Source organism: Hoplias malabaricus, chromosome 17, assembly GCF_029633855.1.
Source record: "Hoplias malabaricus isolate fHopMal1 chromosome 17, fHopMal1.hap1, whole genome shotgun sequence".
Classification (NCBI taxonomy): domain Eukaryota; kingdom Metazoa; phylum Chordata; class Actinopteri; order Characiformes; family Erythrinidae; genus Hoplias; species Hoplias malabaricus.
Genome location: NC_089816.1, coordinates 11,256,399 through 11,278,011, shown reverse-complemented (window position 1 = coordinate 11,278,011; position 21,613 = coordinate 11,256,399). Strand labels below are relative to the sequence as shown.

The 21,613-nt window shown below is 41.1% G+C and overlaps 1 protein-coding gene across 4 annotated transcripts; it reads left to right on the top strand.

The window, feature by feature from the left end:
• Positions 1-3,097: 3,097 nt before the first annotated feature.
• On the top strand, positions 3,098-20,436 carry arhgef37 (Rho guanine nucleotide exchange factor (GEF) 37). 4 transcript variants are annotated; one of them, XM_066649125.1, is made up of 16 exons: positions 3,098-3,130; positions 3,417-3,499; positions 4,038-4,272; positions 4,361-4,459; positions 7,245-7,596; positions 7,714-7,843; positions 8,460-8,607; positions 9,331-9,530; positions 9,702-9,832; positions 10,852-10,956; positions 11,182-11,295; positions 11,890-12,207; positions 12,900-13,028; positions 14,250-14,445; positions 16,329-16,501; positions 18,427-20,436. In XM_066649125.1, the coding sequence occupies exons 5-16, from the start codon at positions 7,255-7,257 to the stop codon at positions 18,634-18,636; spliced, it is 2,196 nt and encodes a 731-aa protein (XP_066505222.1). In that variant the 5' UTR covers positions 3,098-3,130; positions 3,417-3,499; positions 4,038-4,272; positions 4,361-4,459; positions 7,245-7,254; the 3' UTR covers positions 18,637-20,436. The 4 variants fall into 4 exon arrangements, with proteins under 4 accessions (XP_066505222.1, XP_066505224.1, XP_066505221.1 ...); XM_066649127.1 differs by lacking the exons at positions 3,098-3,130; positions 3,417-3,499 and having other exon boundaries at positions 3,949-4,272; positions 7,248-7,596; XM_066649124.1 differs by lacking the exons at positions 3,098-3,130; positions 3,417-3,499 and having other exon boundaries at positions 3,949-4,272.
• The last annotated feature ends 1,177 nt before the right edge of the window (positions 20,437-21,613 follow it).

Here is a 21,613-nt window from a genome sequence, read left to right as displayed (position 1 = left end):
ACCTCTCCAACATCAATAACCCAGAAACCACAGAAGCAAACTGGAGACGAGAGTCAAGCACGCATGTAAGACTTATGTTGAAATACATCGTATTGCCAGAAGATAGAATGTGTGGAGAACACCCCTCCCCTCCCTACCCCAAAGCACATAGCTGAAATATGTCAGGGGTTAAGCTCCTCGTTTAGCTGGGCAGGCAGACTGAGAGGTTAACTTCTTGAAAGCAATTAACTGTTGAAATATGCTGAGCTTTTTCACTTAATGTCATTATTCTTTTTTGAGTCAATTCTTTTTCCTCCTCAAATTCCCCCAAGTATAAGCATTATCCCTAAGATTTGCTTAATAAAGGAAAAGCAAATGTAGCTGTGAACTCTTCTGTCACCCAACTTTCACACAGAGCGGTATGGAGGTGCAGCAGGTAGTGTCACTGGCACACGCTGGGGTTGTGGGTTTGAGCCCTGCTCCGAGTAACCATGAGGATATATATCTATGAGGCACAGAATAATGTAACGGCGAGAAAGTCCACCCCTTCTCCCAGCGACCAGGTGCTGTCTTTTACTGTAGCCGATGTGAGGAAAACTCTATGCAGAGTCGACCCGCGGAAAGCTACTGGACCAGACAACATTCCTGGCAGAGTGCTCATAGAATGTGCAGACCAGCTTGCTGATGTCCTCACTGATATCTTCAACATCTCTCTTAGCAGCGGCGTTGTTCCAACATGCTTCAAGAACACCACCATCATCCCGGTGCCTAAGAATTATTTTGTGTCCTGCCTCAATGACTATCGTCCCGTTGCACTCACACCGGTCATCACCAAGTGCTTCAAGAGGCTCGTCATGAGGCACATCAAAACCCTACTTCCCCCCACACTGGACCCTCTACAGTTCGCGTATCGTCCTAACCGTTCAACGGATGATGCCATATCCACCACGCTGCACCTGGCACTCACCCACCTGGACAAGAAAGACACATATGCCCGAATGCTGTTCATAGACTTCAGCTCAGCATTCAACACCATCATTCCTCAGCACCTGATCGGGAAGCTGAATATACTGGGCCTCAACACTTCTCTCTGCAACTGGATCCTGGACTTCCTGACTGGGAGACCTCAGTCAGTCCGGATCGGTAGGAACACCTCCAGCACCATCACACTGAACACTGGAGCCCCCCAGGGCTGCGTGCTCAGTCCACTGTTGTTCACACTGCTGACCCATGACTGTGCAGCGATGCACAGCTCAAATCATATCATCAAGTTCGCTGATGACACGACTGTGGTGGGTCTCATCAGTAAGAACGATGAGTCAGCATACAGAGAGGAGGTGCAGCGGCTAACTGACTGGTGTGAACAACCTGTCTCTGAACGTGGACAAAACCAAAGAGATGGTTGTAGACTTCAGAAAAACAAGGGGTGAGCACTCACCGCTGAACATCGACAACTCTGCTGTGGAGATTGTCAGGAATACCAAATTCCTTGGTGTTCACCTAGCGGATGATCTCACCTGGTCCACTAACACCAGTAACATCAAAAAGAAAGCCCAGCAACGCCTCTACTTCCTGCGAAGGCTGAAGAAGGCTCATCTCCCCCCTCCAATTCTCACCACTTTCTACAGAGGAGTCATCGAGAGCATCATGACCAGCTGCATCTCTGTCTGGTTTGGAAACTGCACTGGGGCAGATCGCAAGTCCCTACAGCGGATCGTGAGGACAGCTGAGAAGATTATCGGTGTGTCTCTTCCCTCCATCACAGACATCTACACCACTCGCTGCACCCGCAAAGCACTCAGCATTGTGGGAGATCACACACACCCTTCACACACACTCTTCAACCTACTGCCGTCTGGAAAAAGGTATCGAAGCATTCGAGCCCTCACATCCAGACTCCGTAACAGCGTCTTCCCACATGCTATCAGACTCATGAACACCTAGAGACTGAGACCGGACTGAAGAAGCACACACACACACACACACACTTCACACAAACACTAGTCTGTTGGACTGTAAATGAGTGTACTGTTTTCACATATCCGGTTTACATCCAGTTACCGTTTACAGCACAAATACACTTTAAATTGCAGTGTCTCTCTCCCTCACCCCCTCCGTACTTATGGTTTTTGCCTTGTCTTGTATTACATTGTTTTGTATTTTTCTTAGCCATATCTTTTGCACTTTAATGTGTATGCACTGTTTTATGTTGCACTAGATTTGTACTAGTTGCACTTTAATGTTGTGTATTGTTTTGTGTTCTATGTCCTTTGCACTTTAATGCGTGTGCACTGTTTCATGTTGCACTAGCTTTACACTAGTCTCACTTTAATGTTGTGTATTGTCTTATGTAGCACCTTGGTCCTGGAGGAATGCTATTTCGTTTCACTGTGTACTGTAAACACTGTATACTGCTGAAACGACAACAAACTTCTTGAACTCTCTTGAACTATGAGAAGCTTTACAAAAAAAAAATAATTTAAAAAAAATCAATATACATCTACAGGTAAAAAAAAAACAAAAAACAAAACTGAGTTGTGAACAACTATTAACCGATTATATACAGGTACCTGTAAAATATACAGTCATTACATCAGGAAAGATCATAAACATCAGTTCAGTCTGCCCTAATTACTGCAGTGTTCAATGCTGGAACATTTTAATTGGATTTTTCAGTAGGCTTAGTTTACATTAATCAGTAATCAGGTTTCCTCAGCTAGATTAATGCTATTTCAACTAGTGCATCTGTGGCTTTTCAATTTGGTTAATTGCAGATTGTAACATGCATTGAATCAACATTGTTTCTTTATTTTTGTGCTAAAATGACATTCGCCGTTGGGAACCTCACTACACCTTCTCCCCCCATACATCGTGCGCGTATGTTGTCAAGAAAACCAATAGACAATTAAGTCAAAGGGACATGCAGTCCAAAGGGACGTGCGTCCAAGTTTAATGGGGGGGGGGGGGGGCAGGCTGACCAATTAAATGTTTACAGAGAAGGCTATCGACCAATAACGGTAGCGCTACTGTCAGATCGTCCAATCAGAAAATTTTAGGCTACTTCACCACGCCCCCTTCTCACTCAAGCGAACCAAACGGAGTAGGGGAGGGGGGGACTGGTTTGTGAACGAAACACTTCTCGAAGTTCTATGTAAGCTCTAGAAAAACAAAACGTTTGTGAAATTCCGACCGGACATTTTTTTAAGTCTAAAAAAGAGGACGTCTGGTGACCCTAGTATATGATGTATATGACAGCGCTACATAACACCCCCTTGTAAAGCATTTCCTAAACGTGAACAAGTCATTCATTCGTATTGTCATTTAGTTATTATTTATTTTAAGTTAATGTCACCAACAGGGCTCCGGATCTACTACATGAGAATGACTAAATAATGCTTGCGAATATTTAATGTCAGTTAGATTTCTTGTTCCCACAGCTTCATTTATTTTGAAGAGATGACACCAAAGAAGCTCTGTAGGAATGTTCCAGAAGGCCATTAACGTTATGCTAATTAATGCTGTGAGTTTGCTAGATAATTGTATGCTGAAGAGACAAAACCTTAAGGAACCATAAACCTTTTTTTAGGGTAAATAAACCTTGCTTAAAAGAAGATAGTATCCCTGAACTTTGTTAACGCATGTTTTAAATGTTCTAATGTTTTATGTTTGGTGATATATGAAAAATAGACTCATGTCTAAATTGCTTTTGAGTTATGGAATCGCCCTCTTTTCCTTGATTTTATCTGATGAGTGATTAATCTGAATCCACATGTTAGCGAGCCGTGCCAGTTTACTGAGTAGGTGTATGTGAGTTACAGACCAAGTAAAATCCAGGGGAAAAGAGAAAAAATTACCTTCAGTCAATGGCATGGCGACGGAGCTCTAACACAAACCGCCGCACGATGTCGCTGTTTCTCACAGCTTAAAGTTAATCTTATTTTGTCGACGTATGGCTAAGGACACCGCAAAGATAAATTGTCTTTTATTTTGACACTGCTTTGGGCTGAAAAGCAACAGCTCGTCTCAAAGTTTAATATTGTTTTAAATTTACATTTCAGAATCATACCATTTCATGGTTATGAATGTGGCGAAGGAACCACCGCAGTGAGGTGCGCATACTTGACAGAGAGCAAATCTCTGTGAGGAGGCAGATCAGAGCAGGCTCTCTATACGAGGCCAGTTTTTTGAGACGTTTCTCGCGTTTTTCTCCTCCCCCTGCGGACTGAGTGACTCTGTGCGGGCAGGTGGATGTGAGTTTGAGGAATATGGCGCTGTGGGCACGGCAGAGGATCGGTATGTATGCTCGACAAACGCTGTCTCCTGGTTTACTGCTGAAGTCATAGCGACGGTTAAAATGCCTGGAGTCTGATGTCTCATACAGGACCGAGGTGCAAGGATGTCTCCGTGAGTGTTTGTGAACTTGGCTGTGAGACTGAGGTGGCCTTCTTTCTTCGGTTTACGTCAGGAATATAAGGTTTAGGTGAGTGTGGAGAGGGGGCAAATGGCAGTTTGGTTTCTCTTTCCTAAATTCAGTTTTCCTGAATGTCGTTCCATTAATAGAAATGTTATTCCTGTGGTAATCATACCTGTAGATCTCAGATGTATATCCCCATCTGTACAAACTATGGTCTCAGTCTTGATTTCAGGCTCAGACAGGGTTCAGATTGAAACTGGAAGTGTCAAAAGGGGTACACAAAACTGGTTCTCTCAGTTAGCTTGATAATTTAAACCCAAGTTGAATATTTCTAAGAGGAACCATACTCCTCCCCCAAAAACTCTTTTTTATATTGTACATCAAGATATCTAGCTAAGAAGGTTCTCCCCAGACCATACTTTCAGTTTCAACACGGCCTGAGGCCTTAGGGTGGTATTACCCCACTATTCTAAATAACTAGCATGTAAAATAATGAATGCTATTTTAAGAGTGTCTGTTTCTTTTTTTCTTGTCTTTAATAGTCCTGTAGTTTTCAAGTTGGTTTAAATTCCAGGTGTGAGCTTTGGAAGTTAATATCTGTAAGAACATATTAACCTTAACTGCCTTTTTACTGTCTGTAAGATCAGTACATTCATATTTCTTAATACTGTGCTCATCTTCAAGATTTTGTCGATGCAGCTTTTTATGTTTTATGACCTTAAAGAAGAAAAGTGCAGTTCAAACCCTTGATGACTTTAGAAGTTGAACTCTAAAACTCCTTGGCAAGTAGGTTTAAAAACCTATCATTTTCACCTAATTGTGTAAAAATATATATATTGTTAGTAAACAATTTGATGCAGTCAACAGGAGGCACATGTGTCGTATAAGAATAAAATGAAATTACAAATCTGTGTGCTGGACAAATGGGTAAAATCCAGCCACATGTAAACAGCCTAAAGCAAGTCCTCTTCCTGCAAACATTGATTGTCTTTTAGCATAGCCTCTAACTGTAGTTACCTTTGTGTGTTTTATAGTTTGTTGCCTGTAAGTAGATAATGTTAGAATATTCTTGGCCTTAGGGGGTGCTCTGAAGTTTAAATTTTCTTAATGTGGCTCAGAGCATTAGATTGTATGGTTTCGTAACGGTTTATGGCAGTGTAGGTTAACAGTCTGTCAAGAGGATCTGTTCATTTTGTCTAAAAGCATCGGTTTGATGATTTCAGAACTCATTTAGGACTCTCTTTTGGAGTTGTCATACCATGGAAAATGCTCAATTCTTTCCCCGTTTTCCCCAAATAATGTTTCGATTCAGTATGTAAACAAAGTGTCTGGGTGGGATATACAGAAGATATATCTATCTTGTCAGTGGTATATAAGGTTGGACTCCTCTGTGAAGCCTTCTGAAGCTATATAACCATGTATCTGTTGCTAGTGTGAGCAATGCAGGGTGGGTTTGTTGATTGATTTGTGGCAACATGCATGTATGCATCCTGTTTAGACCACAGCAAATTGTGTGCTTCCTCAGAAGGCGTTGCTTCCTTTTACTGGTTGCTGCAGTCAGTTGGTCTATTCAACAGTGTGAGTGTGTCCACAGGCTTTATCCTATTCCATGCTGCCCCTCCTTCCCCCAATACACTTCTCCACTGACCCACCCATCCCCCCCTCCAGTCGCACACCCATGCCACACAAGGCCCCTGCAGTCTGACTCAGTGGAGAAAGTTACCCCAGTCTGAGTGAGTGTGTTTAAATGCCAGGCTTTTCCTCAGGAGTGCACCGCTCTCTCCCTGCTCCCTCTGTGCCAAGAGACCAAGCTTTGATTTATCTCAGCTGCTAAAGGTAATGATTCACTTGAATTGATCTTTTGTGTGATCAGTACTGTTGTTAACTTATTGTTTTCTGCTCGGTTAGCCCACCGGGGTTGTGTGCTGCACTGCACCACTTTAAACCAAGCTTAGAATGGGACTGTGAAACATGCTGACCCAGAGCTTTTTCCTGGTCGTATGCATGCGGCTAGTTTGCCCCTGTAGGAGGTCCAAGAGATTTTCTTTGGTGAAAAGCTGTCTGTTGCAGCAATGGTTCTCACAGCTGAGTAGACACATGAAACTGAAAATATTGAGACAAAGTTTTTATTTATTTTTTTTTCTAACCTCAGTTCTTTATTGTCTTGTCACAAGTATTTGATAAATGACAATTTTTTTAGGTTTAGGATTAGCTTTGGACAGTGATTGACATTTGGCATCTATTGGAGTCTCAGAAGACCCCCCCGCTATGAGTCCATGGTGTTCTGCCCCAGGGGACATCAAGGGAACAATACAGACGGACTCTAATCCCTCAGAGGCATTCACTTTATTTAATAGCATTTTCTTCCTACTTTTCTTCTAAGAGACACTCAAATTTATAATAGACATTGTTTACTGGAGTGTTTCCTCTTCTAATTATTTATATCATAATTGCTTTTTATTTCCTTAGTGTGTGCCAGGATTTCTGCCAAGTTCACACCGTGAAATACTATTTTTTTCTTTATTGTATTTTATGAATTTGGCTTTAACAAAGATTTAAAAATGCTGTTTATTTCTATACTTTTAAAAATGTCTATAATACATCCTTGAGATATTAACACTAAAGTCAAGAACTTATTTTCCTATTTGTGTGAAGTTAAAAGTTCAGGGCTACACATTCCTGCTGTGACAGCAACAATGCGATATGTTTTTGTGCTTAACTCCTTCTTCCCTTTATCTCTTTCATTCTTGCTGTGCTGTGAACTGTCTGCTGTTGTCTCTGAGCTGTGTTTCTTTGGTCACTAAAGTTCACATAATCTAACACCAGATTTCTGCTTCTGTCCTGAACTCAGTAGCCCTAGTATGGATCGAGACCCCAGGATGAATGGATCTACAGCAGAGAGCCCGAGAGCACAGGAAAGACTAGAGGAACTCATCAAGGAGGTCAGAGAAGTGGCAGGGCAGGTCAGAGGTCCTAGAACAGTTGTGGAGATGGTGGAAGAAATGGAAATAGATGATGAGGCAGACGAAGAGGAGGAAGAAGCTGAGAGAAAGAAGGTTGTGGCTGAGCAGGCAGCAGCCAGAGAAAGGGCAGCTCAAAGGCAGCTCATGGCAATTCAGGAGATGTTGGAGACAGAGAAGAACTATTTAAAACATCTGCAGATCTGCACGGTTACTATCCGTGGCAACCTTCAGAAAATGCAGGTTGGCAAGCAGACGTTATTTTACTTTGTATTTATGCTGTTCTTAGAATCAGATTATTGATTTAATGAAAACTGAAGTGGTCATGTGTCACAAAATAAACATTTTCATGTCTTTTAGCCTCCTCTGGTGAATCTGAATGGGATGTTTCAGCACATAGACGAGGTGATGGACGTGTCCGGCCGGCTCCTGAGCCTTATAGACCAAACACAGATAAAGCCCAGTGATCCTAAATATCTGGAAATCCTCTGTGAGTGTTAAATGCTGAACTGGAATGACGGGTACAGCATGCTTTCTGTGAAGGAGAACACTTGTAGAGTTGAGATTACAGATACCTGGAAATAGTCTGTAAATGTTTTAGGACAAACTGGATTTTCAGGTTCAAATTCTTTCGAGCATATTCTGATCTAGAGCATTGTCACACCTAGCATAACTCGGCTGTCTGAACCACCCTAAATGAATGTACTGAAATGAGTGTAGCTGGCCACGCTCATAATACTGCTCAGTAATGATGTGGCAATCCCTCCACATGTGACTAACATCAGTGCCTTTTGTAGTTTTGTTTGTAGGGAAAAGGTAAACTGACAGGAGGCTTAGTTTATTTTTAGCCTCTAGACACGCCTGCATATTTCAAGACTGCTCTTAATTAAGCATGTGGGTCGAAATGGAAGTTGATTTGATCATATTTGGAAAGAATTGTTCCTTTTTAAATTTAGAGCAAGCTAATTTTATGCCTGTTTACAGAGTTGCAGACTAACTTAGATTCTGAGTAAAGTTTATATATTCACATTAGCTTGAAGGACTTGCAGAAAACATGAGTTTGCTGATGCCAGTACAGTAAAGAATGCTGTTTTTCTTCCCCCAAGGTAATTCCTTTCTGAATTTGTCTCGAGACATAGAGATGGCATATAAGGAGTACCTGGCCAACTACAATAACATCACAGCAATAGAGAACAGCTACAAACAGAATGAGCCCCTGTGGACAGAAATGGTGCACGTAATCAAGTCGTCTGCGTGAGTTACTCCTTAGATCTTCAGCTTGCAGCTCTTTCTTGGAGTCCTGCTGTGTTTTTTCCAGTCGCTCTTATGGACTTTGTGAAAGGGAAAGATACACTTCTGTCATTCTGCAGTGTAATGATCAGCATGCTAAACAGGTGACAATTGAAAGTATTTGCTTACGTGTATGGCATGAAAGACAAAGTAGAAGAACAAGATTCCAGAGACTGTGCGTCAGAAGGCTGCAGAAGTTGCTAAATAATTGAGTGATGCATCAACATTTTGACAAAATTGACAACTTCAGATTCTTAACTATTGTTCACTGTAAATTTTAAGTGATATAATAACTCCCAGCATAAAACTGGAAAAAACATACCACAGAAAAGACATCTGAACAACAGTAGAAGCACAATAACCACCACAAATCATTTGTGCACCAGTGGCAAAATAAAACAACTGAATTTACTGCTTTAGATCACTGACTGTTTTCTGTTGAACTTTGTCACTGGTATATTTGAGAGAAACGTGGTATCAGGGATTTAAATGAATAATTGTAGCATGACTTCATATGACCAGGGATGTGAGCTGAAAGGTCAGTTGTTTAAAAAATGTACAGTATAATTTTACAGTTGTACATTGTAAAATTTACAGTATAATATAAATAGGAGCCATTTTGTTCTTCACGGGTAAAAAGGTGACACCTCAACTCAATATAATTGCTCTCTCGCTTTCTTTCTTCAGGCCAGAGGTGAATGCTTCCACTCTGAGTTTCTTTCTGGTAATGCCGGTACAGAGAATTGCCCGCTACCCCTTGCTACTACAAACCATTCAGAAGCACACAGATGTCCAGCACCCTTCCTATGCCCTGCTTGAACAGACTGCCCACACTGCTGTTCAGCTCAACTGCAGAATCAATGAGTATAAGCGCTTCCGTGAAGTGGGTGAGGACATGGGCTGATTTTAAAGAACTTAATTAGTGCAAAAGCAGTTTGCTTACGTAACCACCTAATGGCACCTATTGACTTTGTAGTTAATAGAAAGCATTCACAGAGAAGAATGATCTTTAAATACTATTGATTTTTAAAAAAAACTTTCCCTCTCTCGTTTTTAAGCTGACAAGTATAAGAAAACAGAAAACTTGACAATCAAAGACAAGATCAACCGACTGAGTGGCCACAGCATTGCCAAGAAGACAGCAAGGCTGAGCCAATACATAAAACACGAGACTGGAATAGTACCAAAGGTAGGGCACTGTTTACTGAAGTGCTCGGTCATAAACTTCAATTACATCCGGAAAAGTCACTTAATCTTTAAACAGGGAACAGTTTACATATTTTGTAACACCTTCTTTGTGTAGTCAAATATAATACGCTTCACAAATGATCTAAGGTTATTTAGTATACTGTTAAATATACTGTACTGTGGGAAAGTCAGAGATCACTCTTCATTTATTTCTGGCCAAAATGTCCATAAGGTTTTGGCATCATTTTGGCAATTACTTTAAGCAGTTTAGGTAACTCGTTCAAATAAGGAAATGGAAAGTAAAAGTGTAAGAATGCATTACTTTGATATTTACAAGCAGATAAGAAACCAATGTCTGAAATTCTAAGATCTTGGAGAAATACCAGGGTGTTTTGGAAAGGTCTGTATGTCAAATTCAGGAATATATGCAAAATATTGTTTCTATACAGACACATCTGTTTCATTTTCTGTTAATTATACATTGATTATATGAAGATTAAAGCAACATTCATTCTTTTAGTCCAATTCATTCTTACAGTAGTGTACTGAAATCAGTGAAAATGGGATGGAAGGGTGGCAGTTTCCTACCCTCCTCCAAGTTGAATAGTGCAGTTTCTGCAGTGCTGAGCACAAAATAGTAACAGCAGAGGCTCTGTTCTCCCTATTACAGGTCAGTGAGATATCACAATGAAGGCTGTATTTTTAAGGTAAAATTTTACGTAATGTTCCTTTAAATAAATGAAGAGTGTTCGGGGTATGCACAGTACTAAAGTACATTCACACTTCTGTTTTTGTGTGTACATATTAACATTTATATTTTCTGAATCAAACAAACTTAGAATGTGTAAGGCTTGCATGGATGATTGAGATATGTGAGATTTAGTAATACTTACTGTTTTATGTTTGTTTTTGAGAGTGTTTGCTTTTATGACTCACTGACCCTTAAGACAAATTGTCTAAATACTGCTATTTTATATTTACAATGGCCTTAATATACTTTTTGTATCTTTCTGATTGTAGCTAAAAGATGACGAGTTTGATGCCTTGGTTGGCTTTTTCTACGTTCTGGAAAAGGGCATCATAGAGCTGCATGACAACATGGAGGCTTACCTTAGCCACCTTCAGGTTCGAAAAATAAAGCATTTAATCATCTGGGCTACAATTAACATAAATTGAAAGTGAAGTGATATATTAAGTTGTTTGTTTTCTTGGTCAGTTTCCATTGCTATTTCAGCTGCTGCATTTACCCCAGGACAGACTGATCTGGAAAATGCAGCGTTAAAGCTCAGGTCACAGCTGTGCACAACATGTGTATGTGTCCTGGGCTGTAATCTTGTGTTTTTGTTGCAGCGGTTCCTCAACTGCAGGCCAGAGGAGGCTGACTTGGATCTTGAAGGAGAGAAGTCTGCCTTGTTTTCGAAGGAAATCACTGTTGCACTCAGACAATGGATATATCCTACATTTGTAAGTAGATTACATAAAGCAGTTTTGAGAATGCGAGTGTATCTTTTTCCTTGTGCTTGTGTGGCATATTAAATTAATTGTTTTGGAACATGCTGTTAATTTACTGGTTCAGACCAGCACTTATCCTCACAGCCCCCTCCAGGATGTATTCCCGCCTTGCGCCCAATGATTCCAGGTAGGCTCTGGACCCACTGCGACCCTGAACTGGATCAGTGCTTACAGATAATGAATGAATTAACTTATCCTCAAAAAGTGTCACAAAGGCTCTTTTGCCCATTAAAGACATAATAATAAAACATATAATGGCACATACCCACTGTTGGCATTATTTTGTCTTCGGTTGCATAACATTAGTTTTAGAAATGCAAATAGATCACAGATTAACGTTAATGAGAAATACTTGTGGTGGACACGTCTAGATTTCACAGATGTTTCAAACCAATAATACTAATGACATTCAGTTCTATATATGCATTGTCAAATATGTACATGAAACATGTTGGCTAATATTCCCTTTTTGGCACATCCCATAAGGGCTTGAAACAGTTACCTAACTGTGTTTGTGTTAACTCCTACTCTGCTGTCATTCTGCAGGAAGCCCGACTGAAGACATTGGTTTTTAAACCTTTGTGCTCTCTACGGGAGCTAATGACTGGTCCACGCAACTTAATCCGCAAACGGCAAGACAAGCTGCTGGACTTTGAGATGATCGAGGAGAAGAGCAACTTGAGCTACGATGAACAGGCCGTGGCTAACACCTACAAAACCATCAACACGCTGCTGCTGACCGAGCTGCCTCAGTTCAACAGTAAAACCCTGCAGCTGCTTTGGGCGACACTGGGTGCCTTCAGTTGTTTGCAGAGAGACCTGGCTACAGACATGGAGCAGCTTGCCACCAGCTTCACTCATCAGGTCGGTGGACAGGAGGAAGTGTGGGATAGTTAAAGTTTCCTAAATTGTTAGTTGCTCCGTCCACATTTACGGATGAGCCATAACATTAAAACGACCACCTTCTTTATAGACTCATTGCTCATTCCATCACGTCTCTTACATTAAAGTACACTTTGAAGTTGTATACTTACAGACTGTAGTCCACCTGTTGCATACTTTGTAAGTCCTTTTTGGTCAATACCCCGACAGGACCACCACTGAGCAGCTTTTTTAAAACTCCAGCAGCACTGCTGTGTCTTACTCCACTTGTACCAGAGCAGCACACGCTAACACCACCACCACTGTGATCACTGCAGTGCTGCAAATATTTCATCATTTAAATAATACCTACTCGTTGTTGGGAATCATAGCTGTGCTAGACTCTGGCCTTCCAAGACTGGAGTGTGGCTGCAGTCTTATTGTTATCTCATTTATTAGCAACTAGGACTTATTCTCATAATCAGCTGTTGGTGAAACAAGCCGTCTTTGTTTCAGGTAATGATGACATACAAGCAAATTTAATAGCCTGGTTTAAAAAAAAAATAGGTATTTGTTGACTACTTAATGCTTTGGAATTTTATACACAGCAGCTAACAGGCATTTGCCATGGAATGGTGGAACTGAATTTAGTTGTTTTATACAGATGTTGTTTATGTTCTTCTCTGTGTCTGCAGCTCCCACACAGCTATCTAGACAGCAGTGCATTCTGTGAGTGGGCAGAGGGCTCAGTGCTAGAGGGAGCCAGGAAGCTGGACGCGCTGTGCCAGAGCATTCAGGACGAGCTCAACGCTCCCATTGTGCAGGTTTGTCATAACACAGAGCCGGGCCTTTGTCCACTGCTGGGTGGAGACAAGTTTTTAGGCAACAGCTTGTCCACCCTCAAGTTGTGGAGCTTGAGCAATAGTGGAAAGGAAACTCGGTGCAGGCAGTCACCTTAATTTAGCACACACGTATGTCATGTGGTTTGAATGAGTCCTCACATTAAGGATACTGCTATCCAAGCCAAAACATTTCTGACTATGCAGAGTGAATTGCAGACGGACGCGAACAGCTGTGCTTAATATGTAGCATCACTTTAAAAATGAAAGAAGTATAAGAAGCATAGGGCCGCACTTTGTGCTGTAAGAATGTTAACAAAGTCTTCTTTTTTTCAATGCATACAGTTATTAGCCTTACATTTTGTTTTGACAGAGTAAGTGGCAGTGAAACTGTTGTCATAATTCATATTGGTGAGCCTCGTGTTTTGTAAAAGCCATTACTTAACTGTCTGAGGTTCCTCATGATGGTCATATGGCCATTACTTCAGCTGATGAGAATGTTGAACAGGCAGATTCTGACAGATGAGTTTCGTCTGACTGGTTCAGCAATATCTGAGCACAAGTTCTAATCAATCCCTTGTGTCTGCTGCTATTACTGACATATTTAAACTGATGTCTTCATAGGAAAGCCATTGATCAAAAACAAGGGCCATGCTTGGATGATACAGTACAAAGTCTTGCGTGATTTAATTTGGGGCACAAAAGATGGTTATTAACTTCATATCTGGGTCTGGTGCTTATTATTTTGGATGAATGTTTGTTTACAGACCTTCTGTGTGATCTATGCCCTCACAGCTGGGGCCAATGATCAACAATTCAAATATTGAACTACTTGAATAGTGTGACATCTTGTTGTTATTTGATGGAATTCTGAATATTTTGTTGTGTGCAGTCATGGCCTGATTCAGCCTGGCAGAACCTGTTTAGTGTCACAAACAATCATTAGAATGTACAGTAAGATGCGTCTTGCCTAGTCATACTTTTAACACAGAGTGACAGAGCGTCTGGAGCTGATTGTTCTGAGGTCCACAGAAGTACACTATGATTATAATAATCCCTTATTTTGACCGAGTAAGTAGATTTGACACTTGTTATTATTCACATGTAAAATGATTACTTATGTCTGGGCTTTGACGTGATTGCCATAAGGCCATAACTTACAGCCTGTGTCTAAAATATCCTGATTTAATGTGTCTGTTCTGTCAGGCCCTCAGTGCTGTGTCTGAGAAGTGTCTAAAAGCTCTGAACAACAAGTACAGCCCGGAAAAGATCTACCAGCTGACCGGTCCAGTGGTGGCCACTCGTGACCTGGACCTCACCCTGAACAAAGGCGACATTGTAGCTGTGATTAGCCAGATGGACACACGAGGGGACCGCCGCCGCTGGCTGGTGGATGCAGGAGGTATAACTTAAGGCACAATCGGTGGGCATTATGACCGCAGTTGTGTCGCATGCCGTATTTATCCTATATTGATATTACATGCGGGTGAAAACGAAAATTTCCTTCTGATCTATTCATCGCATTTCATTTGATAAGAAAAAACATACCATTCCATTCTTTAGAGGTCATATGTTGTTTTAGCACAATCATCTCTTGAAATATTACTTCCTCAATATCACAGTTTTTTCCTCTATAACACTGAAGAGAGCAACCAAACTCTTACTATTCTGGGCTGTTACATGTGAACAGCCGGACTTCCTCATTCCCACAATGCCACTGTTCTGAAGTAACAGTTATAATAAAACCAGTGTTTTCACCATCACAATATTTGATAATTGTCACCCTGACATTTTTTTGTTTGGTATGTCTGTTTTTGATGCTGCATATCAGATGGACATATGATCCCCTTGTGACCCACAGGAGAGAGAATAATGGCGATTGTTTGAAGCACTCCATGGTTCCCCATTGTTTTTGTGTTGCATTATATAATGTGTTTATATGCTTTTCTGGATCAGCACGAGCCATAAACATTTCCTCCCAGACTCCCTGTAGCACATCACTGTTTCTGTTTTGCCATATCATCATTTTATTTCTTCTTATTATTTATAGAAAAATTGCAGATGTAGAGTTCCCTGATTATGATTAAAAAAATCTAGTAATTTTACAATGTAAAAGTTTAGCGGTCTGGCGGTGTTTGTGGCAATAAAACGATTTATTAGTAATAATGAGTTTGTAAAGCCTTTACGATGCCAACAGGGACATCTACTGACCATTTTCTGTCATACCCGTGTATACACAAATTCAGTGTGACACAACATGCATTCTGAGTGTAGATAAAGATGGCACGAGGCTGATAGTGATTATCAGCACTGGGCTGATAAACAGAAAATACAAGATTGGGTAATGAGGGAACAATCCATCATCAGTCCAGCCTTAAATGTGACAAACCCGATTTCCACAAGATAACAGTTCTTTATTGTCTTATTAAATGCCTGTGAGACTCTTTAGTCAAAAAACCACACGGATCAAACAAATACCACACCAGCGCTGCATAAACAACTTTTTTCAGAATGACCCGTTTCAGCACCTGTCCCTTTAAATGGTAAAGAGCTACACACAGCTTGCCATAGCCACAACTGAACAGCAGCAAGAAGCAAGACACACAGCTTTTTGCATCCATTCTCTGGTTCTCTTAAATCCCCTAAAGCCCTCCTAAATTATTTTTATTATTTATTTTTAAATTATATACACGGTTTCACCCTGCCTTGCGCTGTGACAAAGCCCAGTGATGTCATTGGAGAAAGATATGACAGGGTGGGACGATTCTAATTATTCCTCTTATTACATCAGACTGGGAGCAAAATCAAGGGGAGCAACAATGGCTCATTTTCCTCCCAGGGTGGAAAGGGTGTTTGGTAGGTACTCCAAATCCCTAAATGAATTCACAAATGCACAGAATTTCCCCCCCATTTGTTCCTTTTATGTCCTTCCACAAGGAATTTTAAAGAATTTTGGTCCATTTTTATAGTTTTCATTTTTTATTTTAACAACAATTATGCCATTGTTTTTTTAAATAAAGATGCAATGTCAAGTGGTTGTTGATGGGGGTCATTTTACAAATATTTGAAATGCTAAGATGCATATTAATTTCTAAAATATTTAATAATAAGGTGATTTTCAAATGAAAATTCCACCCAAAAAAAAGCCTCAAGCAATGTGTATTTAATTTCTTTTTCATAATAATCCTGAATCTTACACGAAAAAAAAATTGAGAAAATGTAATGCATTGAGTGAATCTCTGAGAGGTCTGAGATTTACACCTTCTAATGTGAATTCGTTTTTAGGTCCTAGAGGCTATGTTCCCGCCTCCAAGCTGACTCGCTACCACCAGGTGGCTACAGAGCCACCTCCCCCTTCTCCACATCTGACGATACCCTCAGTGGGACCAGGAACCAGGAGACACTCTTACACGCCTGGAACGCAGTCTGTGATTTCCATGGGCCTTCCCTGCTTCCAGGTAAATTGCAGAAGCAGTGCTTGGAGTTTGAGTGGCAGGTTGTAAAAGCCTGTTATTTGGTCTGGTGTGACTGTCAGATAGATGGCCTGATGAAAAGATTGATTGTGGTGCTATGCCGCCTCCAGAGCATCAATTAATCACACACACGTTTAAGCAAAGACAAATGTGTGGCAGTGATCTGTAAGAACACTAATATAATGAAAATAGAAACGAGCAGCCCCTGCCTTGTCAGCCATGTTATATTACAATTTTGCACTGCTACCCACACTCACTGAATTATTCATTTGTGTCTGTCAAAATGGTGGCATATTATTTGTCCAGCTTGTACTGGTGGGAACACCAATGCCGAGCTAATTTTCCAGTGAGAGATATATAGGCCGTGTTATAGTAAGTGTGACAATTTTTGCACATGACCTTTTGGGGTCATTAATCATTGCACTAATGCAGGACCTTTTCTGTACAGAAGAACACATCCAGTCTCACAGATGCATTGCATCCTTCACCTTTATGAGCTCGGGTAGGGGGGCTTGTAATTTGGCACCAGATTCAAGCTAAAAAAAAAATATCCTTGGCAGTGTTTTCGTCTTTGGCAGTGAAATCCAACCAGTGCTATACTTGGTGTCATCCACATGGGGGAGTGCTTGGTCCTTGTTCAGAATGAAATCTTCAGTCCTCAGTTAAAGAACCTCTCTTAAAACCATAATTATTGACATATCCTTGTCTCCACCTTGGCCAAGGACACTCTCCATTTCAACCATATTTTATAACGTCTAAAAGGTTCACTTATTGGTAAACTAGAATAGGGCAGGTAGGCCAAAGCACTCTTGAGTGCACTTACTCCAGCATCAACTGAACATTCTGTTCCACCTCATTAACAGGTTTTTGTTTTCTTATAAACAGAGAGCATTTGCTCAGTCAGTCTTCCTGGTTCCTGGTAATACAAAGCCTAGTAAAGGCTACGTAAACTCTGTTGAACGTAATTTTGACAAAAATAAATTTAGCAATGAGAGAAACTGACTGTTGCTGCTCGTATTATCTGTATTATTTCTGTCCATATTTACAGAAGCCATTCAGTGTCAGAACCAACATGAACTATGAAGCTCCATAACCCATCTTGCTATGGCCTGCTCTCTCTTAAATCCATTGCAAAGTAGCTTTGTTGGCACATCATAGTGAAGTTTTAAACAGGTTTTAAAGGTATTATCTGTTATATTTCTGCTGGAGATGCGGTTTGCCTCTTGCCAAGCAGATTTTTTTTTTATTGTTCAGATAATGTTTGTGGAGAAAGTACAGGTCAGCCTCAAACTCATTGTTTTTATATAACCAGACTGTGGTCCAGAGCCTACCCGGAATCACTGGGCACAAGGCAGGAACACACCCTGGAGCGGGTGCCAGTCCTTCACAGGACAACACACACTCAAACATTCACTCACACACTCACACCTAGGGACGCTTTTGAGTCTCCAATCCAACTACCAACTCCTCACAGACAGTCACTCGGAGCAGGGTTCCAGGACCCTAGAGCTGTGACGGCAATATTAAAAATAACTAACTAAATAAATAAAATAATATAAAATTCAAATGGAAATTTTATTTGAGCCAGTGTGTGTGGGATAGAATTGACTGTTAAGAAAACACAAAATAATTAACACCTTGTTTTAAATCTTGTGTTGAGAATTAGAAGTTTTGTTAACTCAAAAAATATGAGCATCAAACTTCTAGTCCACAAGATGATAACATATTAACATTACCATATGAACACAAGGCATAAATTCAGGCACTCATCATTGTATCAAAAAGTGTATTGTATTGAGACACAACCCAGTTGTACAGAGTTAAAACTGGTACAATGTGTATTGTTACACCCCTAGTCCCAGGCTTTGTATTTTTGATTAACACTGATCTTCATCGTTCTCCCTCTCCAGGTCTTCGCTGGGTATGATTTCACAGCTCGCAGCAGTCATGAGATCTCTCTTTGTGCGGGTGAACCTGTGCGTGTGGTGGAGCCGCACGATAAGCGGGGGAACTCCGAATGGAGTCTGGTGGAAGCCAGAGGACAGAGGGGCTACGTGCCCTCCAACTACCTGGCCATTTTACCCTCTATGGTCGCCTCGCCCACCCTTCCTTACCATTAGCGTCTGTGCCCTTGGACTGTCACCATGGAAACTGCTGCTGCTGCTGCTAAACCTGTGTGTTTTCCTGCTTTCCAAACACACATATATTCACACACTGAGATCTCCATGAGTACTCTTACCGGAGGGCTCTCCACAAGCGTGGGAGTGGGCGATGATTCTACTGACTGGCGTATGAGCTGGAGTGGTGCTTGGGCCTTGGCATGAAGAGCTGGTTCAGACTGGTCCAGCCTCAGCTTTGTTTAGAGCTGCTACAGAGAACACCGCACTAACAGGTGGAAATGAGCCTGGTGGAGCTGATGGAGTGGGTGCTGGCTGTGATTTTAAAAAGGGTTTTCAGAAAGCCGTCTCTGTTTGTGTGGATCAGGCTGTTCTTTCTTATGTGATGGAGCGTGGCTGGGTTCTGTGGTGTGATGGACAGACCTCAGGCTCCTTGCCCTGCCCTGCCCTGGGATGCAGAAGAGCTCACAATCTGTCAGCTGACCATTGAATATGGATTTCAGGGCATGAGTCAGCTCTTCTGCTCTGAACACAGCTCTGACTCCTGTGCAGAAGGAGAGATGATCACCAGCACGGGAGGAGGCTTTATTTATTTATTATTATTTTTTTAATGAATTAATTTATTGTTTTAGGAAACTGCTTCTGTAAAAACTACTGCAGAAATGAGACTTTTTTTTTTTAATGGCATGACACTGTAATAATACACACTTGTGGTATATGGCCTAAATTTAGTGGACACCTACTCATCCATGATTTCCTTTTAACTGCTGGGTACTAACAGTGAGTGTGATCCCATTGTTTGCACAGATTCTACTCGGCCGTGAAGGCTTTAGACTATTTTAGAATATTTTCTGTGAGGATTTGATGGCATTTAGCCATGTGCACGTTAACAAAGTCATGAGTAGATATTGGATGATCTCTGCTCCATTATGCCAGAGAATATAATTCCACTGTTATATGCTTCACGTTCAGAAGTGAATGCTGCTTGAAATGTAAATATTGTTTAAAGCGCTCTTGAAGAATAACCAACACCCTGTTCTACTGAATGCAGGCCTAACATGAAGTTCCTAGCGTGGTGGCATGAAGTTGATGTCTGGTGCTTTTGGTATTTTTACTGTTCCGTTGTTGTTGTTGTTACAAAACAAATGTTACCTTGCTGATCAGCTATTTATTTCTCTGTAGACCACAGCTGTTAATACTGACGATAGATGTTCTGAATTGAGGGTTAAACATTAGCTTTATTTTTTAACTGCATCCAGTACTGTGTTATATGCAGAGATGGCATTTGTTTTGCTGCAGTGTGTGTACTGCATGGTGAAAAAGAGCCTCCCTGCTGTTACAAAAGCTCACCACCAGGGGCAGCAAAGCACCACCTGCAGAGCATCCTCTGGCATCACTAGCCAAAATCTGTTCTGTCCACTCATCACTCCCAGTATGTACTCAGTAGGTTAATAGCCCTAGACATTTTATTCCACACAGGGTTGTGAGAGATTGCTTTTGATGTGCACAGAGCAGTGTGGCGCTACAAGCATTTGGCCAGAGCATTACCTCAGTCAGTATTGAACTTAATCCCAGAAAACAGAATGGTAGGCTATATTATTCTCTGGACTCTCTCACAATCGCCTTAGAGGGCTCCAGTGAGAAGCAATCACTTGCCTGCTGTTCCCTGGTGAAGCTATCTTCTGATACTGGAGTGACTGATTATTTATTTTATTTATTTTACCTTGCCAGGTCTCTGCACTGATGTGTGTACTGATTATAGGAATATGAGGTTATACTGGTGACTTGTATTAAAAATGTCAGATTTACCAAAATGCATGTTTTTTTTTCTTTCTTTGTTGCTGCATAAACACACACACAATGAAACATGGCTATAATATGTATTCTGAGTCTGAAGAAAATAATTTCCATAATACATTTTAAATTCTAGGGCTTTTATATGGAGTTTACCTGAGGCCGTTCCTTTGTGACTATGTTATGGTCTGTGGCCAGTCCAGAGTGTTTCTTTTTTATTGTCAATGCTTTTCATTAGAAATCACACAATCAGCAACTGGTGAACAGCTGCAAATGTTTAACTAGTTCCTGAACACTTGTGTGTGGATCCCTGTTGGTGACATCCCTCTTTATAAAACAAATAAATGGTCCCAGCTGGAGTGGGCAGCTAATGGGTGATTCTGACTTAGTAAACCATGGGATCAAGATAATAAAGTAGTGGCTACAAGTTAATGAGGTAAAGAAACAACGTAATGATTTACCTATAATAAGGAAGCAGTGTACCAGACTTGACAAAGACTTGTCTCACAGCAAAACAAGCACAGCTTGCTCAAGGCCAACTATGCTACGCCCAAATATGATTAGCACTGCCACTCTTAAGGTTGGTTTAACCAAGATTTCAGCCATCGCATATTGAACATAACTAGCTGCTATCGTGGCTGCCATGCTCCAACTCCACTGTACCTCATCATTACATCCTTTCAGCTCTGTGAAACTGAGTCCGTTCCACCTCATGTTAATGTAAAGGCTAGAGCGACAGTAACTTGTTCATGCTTTAAGTTGAACTTGCCTGTAAGCTCCTCCCCTTTTCCCATCCTGTGTTGAACATAGAGTCAGTGTTGCTGATTGGCTGGAGTAGTGTTGTGTTTTTATGTCTGAACCATGTTGTATATTTCCTATTAGCTGAGCCAGGGTTGTGTAGAGTTAGCGAACGGGAAGGAAGCTTTACGTTTTATAGAAAGTGTATTGGATTGAAACCAGATACAGCACTTTAAAGTTGTGGCCATTAGCCCTTGCATGTGCGTTGCTAAGTGGTTGCCACACATTAGGATTAGTTGTGTCCTCAGTTTATTTTTTTCCTGCATATTTCCTCTTTCCTGTTGCACCCATGGCACAATGATTCCTAGTGTTATAGAAGTGTGACGCAAGCGAGGGGCTGTATTTCTCTGTGATTAGGGGTTTATTTTGGAATGCAGCAGTGTTGGTT

Coding starts and splice junctions, on each gene's coding strand:
- arhgef37 (XM_066649125.1), top strand. CDS start 7,255: ATGGATCGAGACCCCAGGATGAATGGATCTACAGCAGAGAGCCCGAGA. Junction 7,597..7,713: donor GCAACCTTCAGAAAATGCAG/GTTGGCAAGCAG, acceptor CATGTCTTTTAG/CCTCCTCTGGTGAATCTGAA. Junction 8,608..9,330: donor CACGTAATCAAGTCGTCTGC/GTGAGTTACTCC, acceptor TTCTTTCTTCAG/GCCAGAGGTGAATGCTTCCA.